The 15,760-nt window shown below is 41.0% G+C and overlaps 1 protein-coding gene across 1 annotated transcript in view; it reads right to left on the bottom strand.

Annotated features, from left to right (window-relative positions):
* The window catches only part of calcr (calcitonin receptor), a 62,220-nt gene extending 61,219 nt beyond the window's left edge, over nucleotides 1-1,001 (bottom strand). The window contains exon 1 of the mRNA XM_007905329.2: nucleotides 939-1,001. Within this exon, the coding sequence (XP_007903520.2) occupies nucleotides 939-1,001 (63 nt within the window). The remainder of the gene's footprint in view (nucleotides 1-938) is intronic.
* Nucleotides 1,002-15,760: the final 14,759 nt, after the last annotated feature.

The raw sequence follows: 15,760 nt of genomic DNA, 5'->3' as shown, positions 1-15,760 counted from the left end.
GCCTCCGAGTGAAGCTCATTTGTCGCTTGCGCCACACTGCGCATGTGCATCCAGAGCCACTCCGCCCGCAGTGACATCAGACAAACAGCACGAGTGGCCCGTGGGCCAGAAACTACATTTAGTTACCCTTGGCTGCTACAGCTGAAAAGGTGCTGCTGCACTTTTCTATTGGCCCAGGTTATGGCTCTCACTTGCATTGGCACATAAAAAGCCTCTGGTTTGCCAACTTGCCTGCTGTGGAAAAGTAACTGCTCCCAGGACATGATCTGCCTTTGCCTGTGAGAGCACAGTGACATTACTGAGATCAAATGCTTTTATTTGGTTCAATCTGAACTCCTTGCTTGTTTTGCTCAGCAAAAGAATGCGTTACATCGCCTTTCATCTTGTGATAATATTTGGCAGGAGTACTTGCTCTTAAGAAACCAAGGAATCAGAAAAGGGCAATTGGCCCCACCCAGTGTATTCTCTCTACAGAACCAATGATATCACAGACTTCACCCAACCCGTTGTCATCTCCTGGGGAAAAGCACAGCATATGAATGCCTTTCGTGTTTTAAAGATGTCTCAAGGTGCTTAACAGAATTTACTGTAAAGTGCAGGTATTTTGTACTTTACCACATAAGTAGAACAATGATGTAAGAAGCCATTAGAGTTGTATTTCCATGATCAAGTAATGGTAAAGAAGGCCCGGCCAACTATCTGAATATCAGACTAAGTCACCCTTTTTCTGCGTACCCCCACCCCCCCACAGTCATATTCTTTGGCTCCCATCAATGACTTCTCCCCTGTAGCTCTGACCACCTCAACTACCCCCACCTTTATAATATAATAATACTAAACATTGTATTTGATATAGCGCCTTGTCACATCTTCTAGACGTCTCAAAGTTGTGCTTCCTTTCCCACATCCAGTCCCTAACCAGGATCACTTTCCTCTACCTTCGTCACATTGCCCACCTCCAACTGTACCTCATACCCAAGCCAGCCAAAACCATCATCCATGCTTTCGTCACCTCCCACCTGGACTATTCCAATGCTCTTCTTGCCGGTCTACCCAGGTGAACTATCCACAAAATCTAACTAATTCAGAACTCCATGCCCGCATACTCACCCATTATAAACTTTGTAGTCCGATCACACCAGTTCTCACCAGCCTTCTATCGCAGAATGGATCGAGTTCAAGATCTTCAGACTCATGGACAAATCCCTTCACACCTTCCTATCTTTCCAAACTGCTTACCCCCACTCCACCATCTGGCACCTCTGCTCAGCTGGCTCTGGCCTCCTGCTTGTCCATCATCCCCTCTGCTCCACCATCAGCGTTTGTGCTTTCAGCCACTACGCCCTGAAACTTTGGAAGTCTCTCCCTCAGTTCCTCTGCTTTGCCCGCTCCTTCCCTTTTTCAGATCATGCCTGAAGACTTTTCTCTTCGATTATGTTTATGCTCCCCCCACCCCCAACCCCCGACTCAACATCGCGCTCCGTCACTGTTAAGCGCTCTGTTGTGAAAAGCGCTGCCCCATGTGAAAGGCAGTATATAAACACAAGATGTTATTATTACCATTACTTCTTACACACTACTTGGATTTATTTTTCGATCCGAAAAGATATATTTTGAGCTTGCAAAAATGTTAAGTGTTACATTTTTGCAAAGGCACAAATGTTATGTGCTTGAAACAGTGAAACTGCAAACTTATCAAGACGACTGAGTTGATTTTTCGTTTGTTAATGGGATTCTTTAACCAGCTGGATCTGCTCCAGACAAGTATCTTCAGCAAATAGGAATGAATCCTAATGCGCTATGAAAATCAATTAACACCACCTGTAACAATTGTCTGACCTTTAGCAGAAAGCTGTTAAATCCTAAGGTCTACCTCCTGCAATTGCCAGAAACAGCATGATCTGCCTCAGCTTTGATTGCAAAGAATGACTTTGTCGTCTTCCGATATCACAACACAGGAATAGCAGAAGACCATTCATCCATTGAGCCTGTTGTGCTTTATAACACTTATATTTGAAACAGCGCTTTTCACGTCCGAAGGAATTTCAAACTTCTTCACAGGGTTTACTATAGAGTGTAGTTACTGTAAAGTGTTAAGTATCACAAACCTAAGACCCCAAATTCCACTTCATCTTTGCCTGTAAGACCATTTTGCCATAAAATGTAATATTGTACAGAACTGTAGAAAACCAATATCCAAATTAAGACTGAATTTAAGAATTTTCCATAATTCTGCACAATCTTAAATTTTAATGATGAAATGGCCTTGTAGACTAAGACCAGATGGAATTTTGCTTCTCTCACTTTTCACCTGATTGTCACCCACGGGCTAACAGCCTGACTCAGTTGTTATAACCTTCACCCCTGAGTCAGAAGGTTGTGGGTTCAAGCCCCATAATGGGACTTTGAACTCACAGTCTAGGCTGACACTTTAATACGGTGCTGGAGGAGTGTTGTATTGTTGAAGTCATATTTCGGATGAAACATTAAACCAAGGTCCTGACTCAGGTTGAAAATGACCAATTTATTATTGTTTTCAATCTACGACTGATTGTGGGATACTGCTGTGCCCAATTGGCTGCTGCGTTTTGCCCACAAATATACAGTCAATTCACTTTACAGTATATTCTGTGAAGTACTTTGAGACGTCTAGAAGACATGAAAAGCGCTATATCAACTGCAAGGATTATTATTATTATTATTATTATTATAGTCCAGGTATTGATCTTCCTTCCCCAGTGGTGGGTTTGAAAGGATGAAGGATGACAGCTCTCAGAACATATCTGACCAAACATTAATTTAAAAGTTTTGGAAAGATAGCAGGATCTTTGACTTTCATTTGCTTTCACATATATTACGGAGAGCCAGAGACCTCTGAGAGATTGGCTGCACAAAGCTGCTCTGCACTTCAGTAGATTAACTGTTGAAACAAATGCAAAAGACATTTTAACACATAGGTACAATTCACATGGAAATATGTAGCAGTGATTTACAAAGCAATTTCACGAAGTGTTCCTTACATTTATGTTAATATTCTAGGTCATTGAAAGCTTTAGAATTTGACTGCCATGTTCACCTTTCCAAAGGTGTTCCTTGTTAAGCAACAAAGGTGTGTTTTCATTTATTCTTCCCTTCTTCTTTTGAAAGCACTGATTCATGTTGGTTTATAATTCCACAGGCAATAGGCAATCACTCCCCATCCAACTGGCCATTTTTATTGACTGACCATAAATAACCCTGGATTTGTTGATAGCATTCTTACCTCTGAGTCAGAAGGTGATGTGTTCAAGTCCCAAATCGGGATTTTGAATTTACGTAATCTAGTCTCCAACACAGTGCTGGGGGATGAGCTGAAAATTCAAGGTCCCATTCTTTGGATGAAATATTAAACTGGGATTTTGTCTGCTGTTCAGGCGGATGTCAAAGATCCCATTGCACAATTCAAAAAGAGAAGGGAATTCCTCCCAAGGTCCTAGCCAGCAATCTCCCAGATAAAAATTGATTGGTCACTTCATGGTTGTGTATGGGATAAATACAAAATTACTATACTTTGCAGTAAATCACGCAAAGCTTTGAGATGGTCTCCCTACCTGAAAGGTGCTATCTCTAATACAAGGATTATGATTAGTATACATACTGAATGTTGATAGATTATACGGTCATCAAAGCATCATAGCTGAGATGGCTCCTGTCCTTTATCTGGACATCTCCACATGTGCTCTTACCAGCAGAGAAAATGTATAGCAATCAAGAATGAGCATCTTGGACAATCCTTCCCCTCCCTACCCTTAGCACCATGGAGGGTTATATTCCCGATTTCCATTCCAGCTGAGATGAGCTAATTCAGCAAAAAACAGGAACTGATATTTTCAACATTTATCAGGATCAATACAGCACTACAGAATATATTCACTTACTGAGGAGGCTCTGTGTTATTACAATAGCTTAAATAATAGCTAGTGTAGTGGAGGTTAAAGGTACTTTTTTATATATCAAATGAGAACAGGTGTAATTTTCAGAAACAATTTGTTGATGTCACCAGAACTAGTCTATCATACATGCCTGAAATATTTTAGATTTAAAGTGCATATGTGCAACCAACTTTTATTTTACGTTCATCTACTTACACATGCTATACAAGCAGAATGCAAAATGAGCAGCCGTGGGGTATGATATACGTCTTACTCTTTCATTGATCATAACCCAGTGGCAGTTTTGCTATTTAAGTGAGTTACTAAGTAAATTGACTTAAGGGATAAAAAAGTACATCTGTACTTCTCATTATTATTCTCAAATCTCGGGGCAAAACAAAATCTCTCCATCTCTCATCCATTCTTCACCCGTTCATATTTACAGTTCATTCTGTCCTTTTGAATGTATCTAGAGATGCAACTCATGTTTAATTTGAGAGACTGGCTGCAAGGCACGTCAGTCAGTGAAAGGGACATAAAAACAACAACAATAACAACAAAATTACATTTGTGTAGCGCCTTTCACATCGTGAGGACGCCCCAACAGAGACTGAAAGAGCCTCTAATCTAATTTGAAAATTCTTAGAGCCTTGCTGATGGGCAGTGGGTTCTGTCATCAATTTAGGATCTTAAAATCAATTTTGGCTTGGCCCATAATCACAAGAAACAGGAAAACTAACAGTTCTAAGAGATAAAATATCCAGGACAACAAATTATGCGGTTCTAAACCTGGCAGTACCTGTTGAAGCAGGATTATTAGATTTAAGCAAAAAGGGTAGGAATTCTGGGGCGTGTAGCATTGGACAATCTTTTCACCTCTCGACGTTCGTATGAATCCAACTCAGACTGCTGGATTACATTTGTCCACAAAATACACAGTCACTACCCTTTACATGGAATCCTGTAAAGCGCTTTGATAGTCCTCCTGACATAAAAGGTTCTGTATCAAATACAATAATAATAATAATACAAGGATTATTATGGAGAACAACAACAACTTGGATTTATATAGCGTCCTCCACGCCGGACGGCATCTCAGAGTGCTTCACAGTAACAGATCCCGGGGCCGAGCCAGGGGGAGGGGGAGGAAGGTAACCAAAGGCGCGGTCGAAAAGAAAGGTCTTCAGCCGAGACCTGAAAATAGGAAGAAAGAGGGCGAAGCGAAGGGAGTGAGGAAGTGAACTCTAGAGCTTCGGGGTGTAATGGCTGAAGGCATGGCTGCCGAGGGTGGAGCGGAGGATTCGGGGGACAAGGAGGAGGCCAGAACAGTGGAGCGAAGGCAACGGGCACTGTTGTGAGGAGAGAGCAGGTCAGAGAGGTGGAAGGGTGCAGAGCAGTGGAGAGATTTGAAGACAAGAGTGAGGATCTTGAAGTCAAAATCTAGTCAGAACTGATGAAGCACCTCGTTGAGTTCTTACGAAGGGTCGTGGACTCAAAACGTTGACTCACTTTCCTTTCTCCATGGATGCTGCCTGACCTGCTGAGTGTTCCCAGCGACTTCTGTTTTTCTGACAAGGATTATTATTATTGCTGTCAGTTAATAGGTGTCCTGAATTCAATCCCAGTACATGTTTAGTTTGGGGGCGAAAATATAATGTATAATAATGTGGCATTGTTATTGGTCTGGCTGACCCATCACTGAGAATCATTTAGAAACTACCTCTATGGAGTGATCTAAACTGCAATAATAATATTTGCATTTGATATAGTGTCTCAAAGGATTCACTGTAAAGTGTCATGACTATATTTGGTAGACAAGTGTAGCAGACAATTTGGGCACAGCACAATGTCCCACAAACAACCAAGAAACAAATTGACCGATTTTCTTGGGAATTTGTTGGCCAGGAAACTGGGAGAAACTCCCTTTAGCTGACCCACATGACCATGCAACTCACATGATCAAGAAACACCCGCTAACACAATCAGCCTGCCCTTGGAGCTATTCATTACACCGACCATTACAGTGCACATGAGCTGCTTATTAAGATAATTATTTACCTTACAAAACAACAATAATCAGTTACCAAATCAACACTAAATTTAAGACTGTTTTCTAAATTTCCACATGATCTTAAATTGTAACGTCTTCAGCCTACAAATATGAAGCAGGCTGTCTGCTTACTTATTATGCTAGATATAATGATCAAAATGTATTCTGTGCAGAATTTCAGACATCAGATACTGCGCTCTCACTGATCCTGCATTTAGTTCCTATCTGGAACTGGAATTCTGTCGGCAATACATTACTGAGGACAGTTGACATTTTTATTTAAATCCATCGTTGACAAAATGCACTCACACAATGGCATTTTACAATTGCTAATTCTGGATGGTGCTATTAATAGTTTCACACATTCAAGAGTGAGTTTATGCTGCAAAGGAACCATGAACTGGAGCACAGCTTAAATTGCACTTTGTTTTGATGCATGATCAAAACCAATGAAGTGAAAGCCATTTATTTTATTTATTGACTGAAATCAATATTGGAATAGTTGCTACAAGACTTGGACGTAACAGATCCAGCTTCACCTGCAGAGCGCTCAATGCCTTGTCCATTATTCCAACGTTGACATTGGCAGCTCCTTCAACACGTCTGGCTCCAAACAGGCAAAAAAACATTTCTGCATGAAGTTATGCAGCTGAACCATAGAAAACATATTCAACTTACAAATAGTTATTACAAGCAGAACCTAAACAAAAAAAGGATTATCATAATCCTCTGCGGGATCAAGTCCCTCTAACTAGAGCCCACACACTCTTTAGTTAAGAAACAGCAGCTGATGAAGAGCATTAGTAATGATAACATTATATCCAGCAAGTTTTACATACATGCATGGTGACAGGATTTTAATATCCTTTTTTCATCTGATGTCATCCTTTTTCATTCTGAAGATGGAAACAACTTGGTCAGAGACAACGGGAGATCAAATTCCCAGAATGATCGAGAGACATTAAAGCCCTGTGAAATTTGATCAGTCTTCATTACAGGTTGCCAGTGTGTCTCTACAGGCAAACTCACAATGTGAAATAAGCTTTAGGCTTTTCATTATATCTTTATAATGGGATTACCCATCAGATAGATGTGACTAAAAGGTTGTTATTTTAACCAAACAACATAACATGACCCCTGTCCAACAAAATATAATTTATATTTATATAGCGCCTTTCATATCGGGAGAATGTCTCAAACAGCTTGACATGGCTAGCAGAGGAACTCAGCTGGGGGTGAAAGCCAAAGGGGGTGAGGAGGCGATAGATGTCCAAAAGCACAGTCAAAGAGGTAGGTCCTGAGACAGACCTTAAACAAAGGGAAGGAGGAAGTGAATTGGAGGGATTTGGGGATGGAATTCCAAAGAGTGCGGGGAAATACCTGAAAGCCACTGATGGTGGATAGAGAGGGGAATATGGAGCTGGTCAGTGTTTGCTGAGCGAATGGTTAGGTTACAGGAATTGATCGAGGTTGCAAAGGTAGGGTAGACAAGACCATGGAAGGATTTGAAGGTGAGATCGAGGATCTTGATTTGGATCAGCTGAGCAAGGATAGGAGTGATAAGCTCACAGAATCTGGTGCGGGAGTGGATATGGCTGCTGATATTGCATTCAACAGCTTCCTATGCAGAATTCTTTCTATCAGGTAAATATTTTCATGACATGATGGGCCAAATGAGTTCTGCTGTGCTGTAAAAGAAAAATCTATATGGGCTGTCTTTGTTTGCGGATACTAGTGAAATTCTTCTTGCTCCTAATAGTAGCGACTTATAATTGGAATCTCTCACTGTAAGGATCATTTTTTGATATTCTACAACTAACATAAATAACTATGATTCATTTAAATCCCAAGACCACTATCAATTCAGCTGAGGTGCTCACAATTTAAATTTAGTTTTTATTATGTTGCCGCTTATGTTCATGCAAAGAGCATCTTACTGGCTCAGCTGTACGAGTAATGTGGAGCCCATAGAGTAGTAGTGAGCACACTTGCCTCGCAAGTGAGAGGACCTAGGTTTGATTCCTGGATGGGGTGAAACCTCAGGCAAGTTACCTTACTCGACATGCTCGTATTTTCCTTGCAGTGAGTAGAAACCTGGTGTTAATCAATTAGCGTATTGGATGTGATTCTTAGAGCAAATGCTGTTGAGTCAAATAAGTATGCTACCCTCCTGAAATGGTCCGGTAGCTCAGTGGTTAGAGCACTCGCTTTGCAAGCGAGAGACCTGAGTTCAATTCCAGGCAGGGCGAAACCTTGGGCAAGTTTTCTTACTCCACACGCCTAATAATAATCCCTCCAAAACCAAAAACAATAATAAATTGGTCATTTTCAATCTACGACTGTTTGTGGGACATTGCTGTGCGCAATTGGCTGCCGCGTTCGCCCACAAATATACAGTCAATTCACTTTGCAGTGTGTTCTGTGAAGCGCTTTGGGACGTCCTCCCGACGTAAAAAGCGCTATATCAAATGCAAGGATTATTATTATTATATGGAAATTATTCTCAAGTTAATTGAACTATTTATAATGAAGAGACCTATGCAGGAATGACCATTACTCAAAGATAATCAGTAAAATCATCTTATTAAAGAATTGGGATTTGAAGGTAAAACGACAGAGGGACTAAGACACTCACATCAGTGTTTTTTCCTGTCAAAGTGCATATCAATGCAACCAAAAGATTCAAAACCAGAAAGTGAACAATTTCCTTATTACATATTGTGACCATCATCAAGATGATCAAAGACTTAGGGATCCAAGTTATCAAAAGAGGCTTGAAGAGCTGAATTTGCTTTCATTGAATACCAAAGACACAGCTCACTGCACCATGGTTACTTTATTCATAAAATAGATGAAGTCAAAGGAGACAGTTTTTCTGTGACATACTTCCAGTTTTCCTGATAAGGAATCTAGTTATAAATTGGGGCAAGTATCAGAATTAAGTCAATCCTCTGTGGTGGTCCCAGTATTCCAGTTTTTGAGCACTGTACTCAAAGGCACTACTGATGACAGTCCAGTCAGCCTGGGTTGCTCGCAGAAGTTAAAGGGCAGACTGGTAACTGAGAACAGATTTCTTCACACTTAACTCCTCTTAACCCTGCAAGCCAAAGCCCAAACAGGAGGGTAGTCCTAGCTGGACAGGCAGCAAAGATGTTACCAGAATGTGCGGTAGACTCATTCAACAGGGTCATTTCATTCAAGTTCAATCATCACACCAAATACGGTAGTTTAATCTCTCACATTTTCTGCAATGCTGTCATTTTTGCTTTATTACTTTTGTGGAAATATTGCTTTATTTTCATTATACACTTAATAGATTTATGACTAAATTTCATTCCATTACATTAAAAATAGCTTAGAAAGACAATTTGTCAACCAAAGCAATTTATTTTCCATCATACTGCAAGGTTCCTATCAGCAGCCAACTAGATTTCATTTAATAATAATAATCCTTGCATTTGATATTGCGTCTTATCACATTGTCGAAACGTCTCAAATCACTTGACAGAGAAACTCACTTCTATTTTCGAATAGTGCTATGGGAGCTTTAACAGGCAGACGGCACCTCGGTTTAACATCTCATCTGAATGATGGCGCCTCCAACATTACAACAGACCTCCAGCATTGCATTTAAGAGTCAGCTTAGACTATGTGATTCCAAGTCCTGACATTTTGTCCCATTCTTCTCAAACAGAAACCCAATAGTGAAGCATGTGCAATGTTCACTCCAAACGGCAAGGAATTGCTACATTGGGCATGCAATTGAGAGATGTTCATATGCAGTCTTGTGTGGCACTTTGACAATCACATCAGCGCACTCTACTATTCATTAGTCAAAGAATGTCTAGGCTCAAGAAAATATTTCAAAGTGCAACAGAATCAATAAAATGCAATCACAAGTATAAAATGGTTCCTTTATCAACATAAATAATGGAACATTAATCGATTGCACAGCTTGTCTCTGGTTTTCACTTGGCTTTAAAATAAATACAAAATCTCTATAAATGGGATTAACTGAGGACAAAATAATTTGATGCTCCCAGGGGGAAATTGATCACTACTTGGTTGCCAGCACAATGCAAGAAGGGTAGACCTTTAAGAAAATAGATGCTTGTACACACCATTCCTCTTTAATGAATGTTTCAATTAATTGCTGATCACATCACAAATCAAAACCAATTCTTATGTGTTTTCATATCAGTAGATTCCAGAAAGGTGAATTCAAAACCGCTGTCATCACTCCTATCCTTAAAAAACCCTCCCTGGACTCTTCTCTACTCCCAAACTACTGCCCCATCTCCAACATCCCTTTTCTCTCCAAGGTCCTGGAAAGAGTTGTTGCTTCCCAGCTTCGCTCTTCCCTCTCCCGCCACTCCCTTCTCGAACCCCTCCAGTCAGGTTTCCATGCCGCCCACAGAACAGAAACAGCCCTGGTCAAAGTGACACGTGACATTCTGTCCATCTGAGATCAGGGCTCCCTCTGCCTCCTCGTCCTCTCTGCTGCCTTTGACACCGTCGACCATTCTATCCTCATCCACCCCTCTCCCTTCACTTCAACCTTCACGGCTCTGTCCTTGACTGGTTCAGATCTGTCCTTGATCCCCTCCTCTTCAAAATCTATATGCTCCCTCTTGGTGATATCACCCGAAGACATGGGGTCAACTTCCACATGTATGCGGATGACACTCAACTGTACCTCTCTGCCTCCACCCTTGACTCCAGGAACACTGCTGTCCTGACAGAATCTCTTAAATTAAGTACTGGATGATGAGAGCTAATTTTCTTCAGTTGAACATCAACAAGACAGATTGGCTCCCATCAGTGCCTCCACACCTCAGGCGCTGACAGCATCACCATCCATGGATGCACACACCACTTTGCTAAGCCATTCCAGAACCTTGGGCTCTTGTTTGACCCTCAACTATCCTTTCTACCCCACATCTGCGCCATGACCCGCTCTACCTTCCCCAACTCCACAACATCGCCCGGCTCCGGCACTGTCTCACACCGCAGGTCACCGAAACCCTCATACACGCTTTCATTACATTGAGGCTTGACTATGCAAACTCATTGCTTGTTGGCCTCCTCAACTCCTCCCTCCACAGGCTGCAGATCATCCAGAACTCTGCAGCCCATATCCTCTCTCACACAAGACTTTGTGACCCTATCAGCCCCATCCTCGCTCGACTCCACTGGCTTCCCATCACACAGAGGTTATAGTTCAAGATCCTGGTCCTCACATTCATAGCCCTCCATAGCCTTTCTCCAACCTACCTCTACGACTTCCCCTACCATCCTGCCCATTTCCTCCGCTCAGTGGGCTCCGGCCTGCTTCACGTCCCCTGCCTCACTCGCCCTACTATTGGCGGGTGGGCCTTCTGCCACTCTGCTCCCACCCTCTGGAAATCAATCCCACAGTTCCTCCACCTTGTCCCCTCCCTGGCCTCCTTCAAGACCTATCTCAAGACCCTCCTCTTCGACTGTGCTTTTGATCTCCCTGCTTACCCCCCTGCCCTCCACACTCCCCCACCCCGATCCCCAATGCCCAGCTCGAGTCCGAAACTCGGTGCCTTGGGATGTCCTCCCGACATGAAAGGTGCTATACAAATGTAATTTTGTTGTTTGTTGTTGTTGTTCAAAAGGTATATTTCTGAAGATGTAATCAGAGAAAGACAGAGAAAGACAGGATTTATTTTAGTGTTAAGACCTTGGTTTCAATGCACTTTAAAGGAGATGGGGAAATCTATCCTAGAGAATTGATATTGACTGAGAAATCTATCTCAGAGAATTTACATTGACTGAGAAATCTATCCCAGAGAATTTACATTGACTGAGAAATCTATCCCAGAGAATTTACATTGACTGCAAAATCTATCCCAGACTGGTAATCTCAAGAATCAGATAATAACACATAAGATTAGCCACAGCAATGAACAAAAGCATTACACTGTGCAGTTTGAATGGCTGCTCTAAAACTGCAGTTCCACCCTGCAACATGTACTCTGGAATTTCGATTAATACTCTAGGAGAATAGTGAATTATTCACCTCAATTAGAATAATGCACTGAACATTAAAGAATAGTTTCTGAATGAATAAATTTGTGCCTTTAATGCAAAAAGGTTAGTAGATATTTTGAATGATGAGCACTGTGTAAATATAAATCTCAGGATGTTTAAAACACAATGAAGTTATGTGATATTTTATACCTCGATAGAGGAATGGATAGTCATAATAATAATCCTTGCATTTGAGATAGCGCTTTTCACGTCTTCTAGACGTCTCAAAATGCTTCACAGAATATGCTGCAAAGTGAATTGACCTTATATCTGTGGGAGAAACTCGGCAGCCAATTGCACACAGCAGTGTCCCACAAATAGTCGTGGATTGATGGACCAAATTATTATGTTTTTTTGAAGGATTATTATCCCCAGAAAAGAAATCCTTCAATTGACTAACAACCAGGTTCCTATTTACTGCTCGGTAAACAGAGGCATGTGGGGTAAGGAACCATGCCCAACATTTTGCTCTGCCAGGAATTGAACCCAGGTCTCTCGCTTGTATGGCGAGTGCTCTAATCACTGAGCTACAGGACTCCAGACAATGGATTTATTATTAATTTAAGAGATTAAATTGTACTATTGGGATGAAAGATGGAATATATGATCAGTTCATGTGAAGAAAGCCCTTCACCCCAACCAATCTCACCCTTCCAGCCAACCGCCGTCTTGTCACAACACCGAGCGTTTTTTTAAAAAATGTGTCCATTGTCTTGGCCTCAACCACCCATCACGATAGCTGGTTCCAATGGTTAATTGCTCTCTAATTAAAGAAATACTTCCTGGTGTCTGTCCTGAAATCACCCTCTGCAACCCTAAACCCATGTCCTCTTGTTCTGTCATCTTGGTGCAACCAAAAGTATTGTGCCTGACATCTGGAGCTCCCCCCTCCCCTCTGTCTCATCCCTTCTCTATCTGTATTTAAGTTTTGCTTTAAACCTAACCTCTTCGATCACTCTTAAGGTTATCTCCTCCTTACCCTTTCTCTCTCCTTTGTTCAGGCATCTGAGTCCATCTTTTGAAAGCCCTCAAAAGGGCTTTATCCAATGCGAAGAGCATTATATAAATGCAAATTGCTGCTGTTGTTTTTCTGAGTTTGCTTTCTCAATTCCATTTAAAATCATATATACCTCTATCTGCTTTCCTATGAGATGTCTCTTTACAGACTGATCACATGTAAATAACATTTTTCACTTTGATGGGATTGATATGTGTTAAAATGAAACATAAGACTGCATATGAACATCTCTCAATTGCATGCCAAATACGGCAATTCCTTGTCGTTTTGAGTAAACATTGGGCATGCTGTATTCACTGTTTTTCCTCTCTGTTATCTATTTTGTATTTTCAATTTCTTTTTCTTAGCTGCAGTTTTGTTTTCACCTCCTTATTCATCCATAGCATCTCATTATTAGTTAATTTTCCATTATTCCTTAGTGGAATACATTACTTAATAGAATATATTTCTTAATGGAATACATTTCAGCACCTTCAGATGTCTTCCTGGCATGAAAAGCGCTATATAAGTGCAATTTGTTGTTGTTGATTCTCCTGCACCTTTTTAATCTTGTGCTTAGAAATTTTCCATTGGTGCTCACCATCTTTGACAATAATTTCCTCCAGTCTACATTGGCCAATTAATTCCTCATATCATTATAATTATCTATTTTTCCAATCAACCCCTTGGTCCTTGTCTTGTCTATCTCTTTTTCTATAATCATTTTGAACCTTGTTATATTAAGGTCACTTACTCCTGAGGTGCTCCCCCACATTTAAACCCTGACCTGCTCTGGCTCATTGCCCATAACTAAGTTGAACAGCGCTTCTCCTCATGTTGGAGAAAAGAGTGCTGCACACATTGCAAAAAATCCATCCCCTTCTCACCTCCTACCTGTAGCTTAGCTGTAAGCGCACTCGCCTCGCAAGCGAGAGACCTGGGTTTGATTCCGGCAAGGCAAAACCTTAGGCAAGTTTCCTTACTCCACACAGCTCTGTTTACCTAGCAGTAAGTAGGAACCCAGTTGTTAGTCGATTGGCGGATCGCTTTTCCAGAGGTAATAATTCCTTCAAAAAAAAATTAGTCACTCAATCCACGACTGTTTGCGGGAACTGCTGTGCTCAATTGGCTGCTGCATTTCACCCACAAAATATACAGTCAATTCACTTTACAGTATATTCTGTGAAGCGCTTTGAGGTGTCTTGAAGAGGTGATAAAGCGCTATATTAAATGCAAGGAATATTATTATTACTTACTCTCTGCCAATGTACCCGGGGATCATTGAAGGCAATGATGATGACTGAGTTCAATTAAGTAAAATAATAACATAAATTCAAAGGCCTTTGAACACATACAATTCGGGCTGACATTCCAATGAAGTACTGGGAGAAAGCTGCATTGTTGGAGGTGTGATTGTTGAGATGAAACATTAAACCAAGCTCCATTAAAGATGTTATGGCACTATTTGAAAAGAGAAGGAAGTTTGTCCCGGTGTCCTTGCCAACAATCCCCAGATACACAACATTCACACCATGGCTCTTTGAGGGAAACTGCTTTTGAAATTTCCTACAAGATTCACTAGACTTTACAATATATCCTGTGAACCGTTTTGAGACATCCTCCTGCCGTGAAATGCACTATATCAGTTGCAAGGATTATTTACAGAAATTTGCCTGATTAGAAATCCAACTTCCAGCCCATGTTTTCTCACCTTCTATCCTGAAGGTCTTGGTTAGAATAAGGGACAGGCGATTCCTTCAAAGCAAGAAAACCTCCAATACCTCAAGCAACTGTTTTACAGCTTGAGGTATTGAGGTATTCATTCCGTTAGTTTTCCAGTTCAGCCAGGTGGTGAATGACCACTTTAATAAATTAGTATTTAACAATAGGTTATAAGTGCCTCTAGAAGTTGCCCTTTGACTCTATCATAAAACCTGCATTCATGTTGACCGCAGTTAGTATTTAAATTATCAACTAGTTGAGATCGTTGAAAGTAAAAGGCACATAAACCCAGACAGACTCAGCATGCCTGAGAAAAAGTAGACTAACTAGGAGAAAGCAAGCCGAGAGATTGAGCGAGTGCACAGCAGGACAAGTTTCATATTAAATACAATTGTAATTGCTCTTCAGGGAATCACTGCAAGAAATTATTAGATTTCAAATGGAGGCAAGGAGAGAAACAAGGATTTGAGAAAATGTAGAAAGAGATGAAGAAAGGTAAATCTGGTAAACTCAAACTAAATTTAACAGTAAATTCTTTACTTGTTCAATTTTTCTTCCTGAATTGAACTACAGTTTCAAAACCCAAGTATCAAATAAGAGACAGTAATAAAATATAACACGGTAATAATAATGATTTGATTGTGCCTTCAGTCGCCCTCTAACCTCTCTGCCTTCCTTTACCCCACCCCTCCCCCATGCTTGGGTACTGACTCCTGAATGTCCAGCATGAATCTTGGAACGTTGTCCCGATGCGAAAGATGCTCTATAAATGTAATTTTGTTGTTGTTATATTTGATATAGGGCCTTATCAGGTCATCAAGATGTCTCAAAGCGCTTCACAGAATGTACTGTAAACTGTATATTTCGTGGGGAAACACTACAGCCAATTGTGCACAGCAACAACAACAACAACAACAAGATTCCATTTATAAAGCGCCTTTCACGTCAGGAGGACGTCCCAAGGCGCTGCACAGTTGGGTCATGACCCGAGCAGGGGGGTAGCAGTGTACCACAAACAGTTGT

Source organism: Callorhinchus milii, unplaced genomic scaffold, assembly GCF_018977255.1.
Source record: "Callorhinchus milii isolate IMCB2004 unplaced genomic scaffold, IMCB_Cmil_1.0 Scaffold2, whole genome shotgun sequence".
Classification (NCBI taxonomy): Eukaryota; Metazoa; Chordata; class Chondrichthyes; order Chimaeriformes; family Callorhinchidae; genus Callorhinchus; species Callorhinchus milii.
The sequence above is the reverse complement of the archived record's forward strand: the minus strand, read 5'-3'. Positions and strand labels throughout refer to the sequence as shown.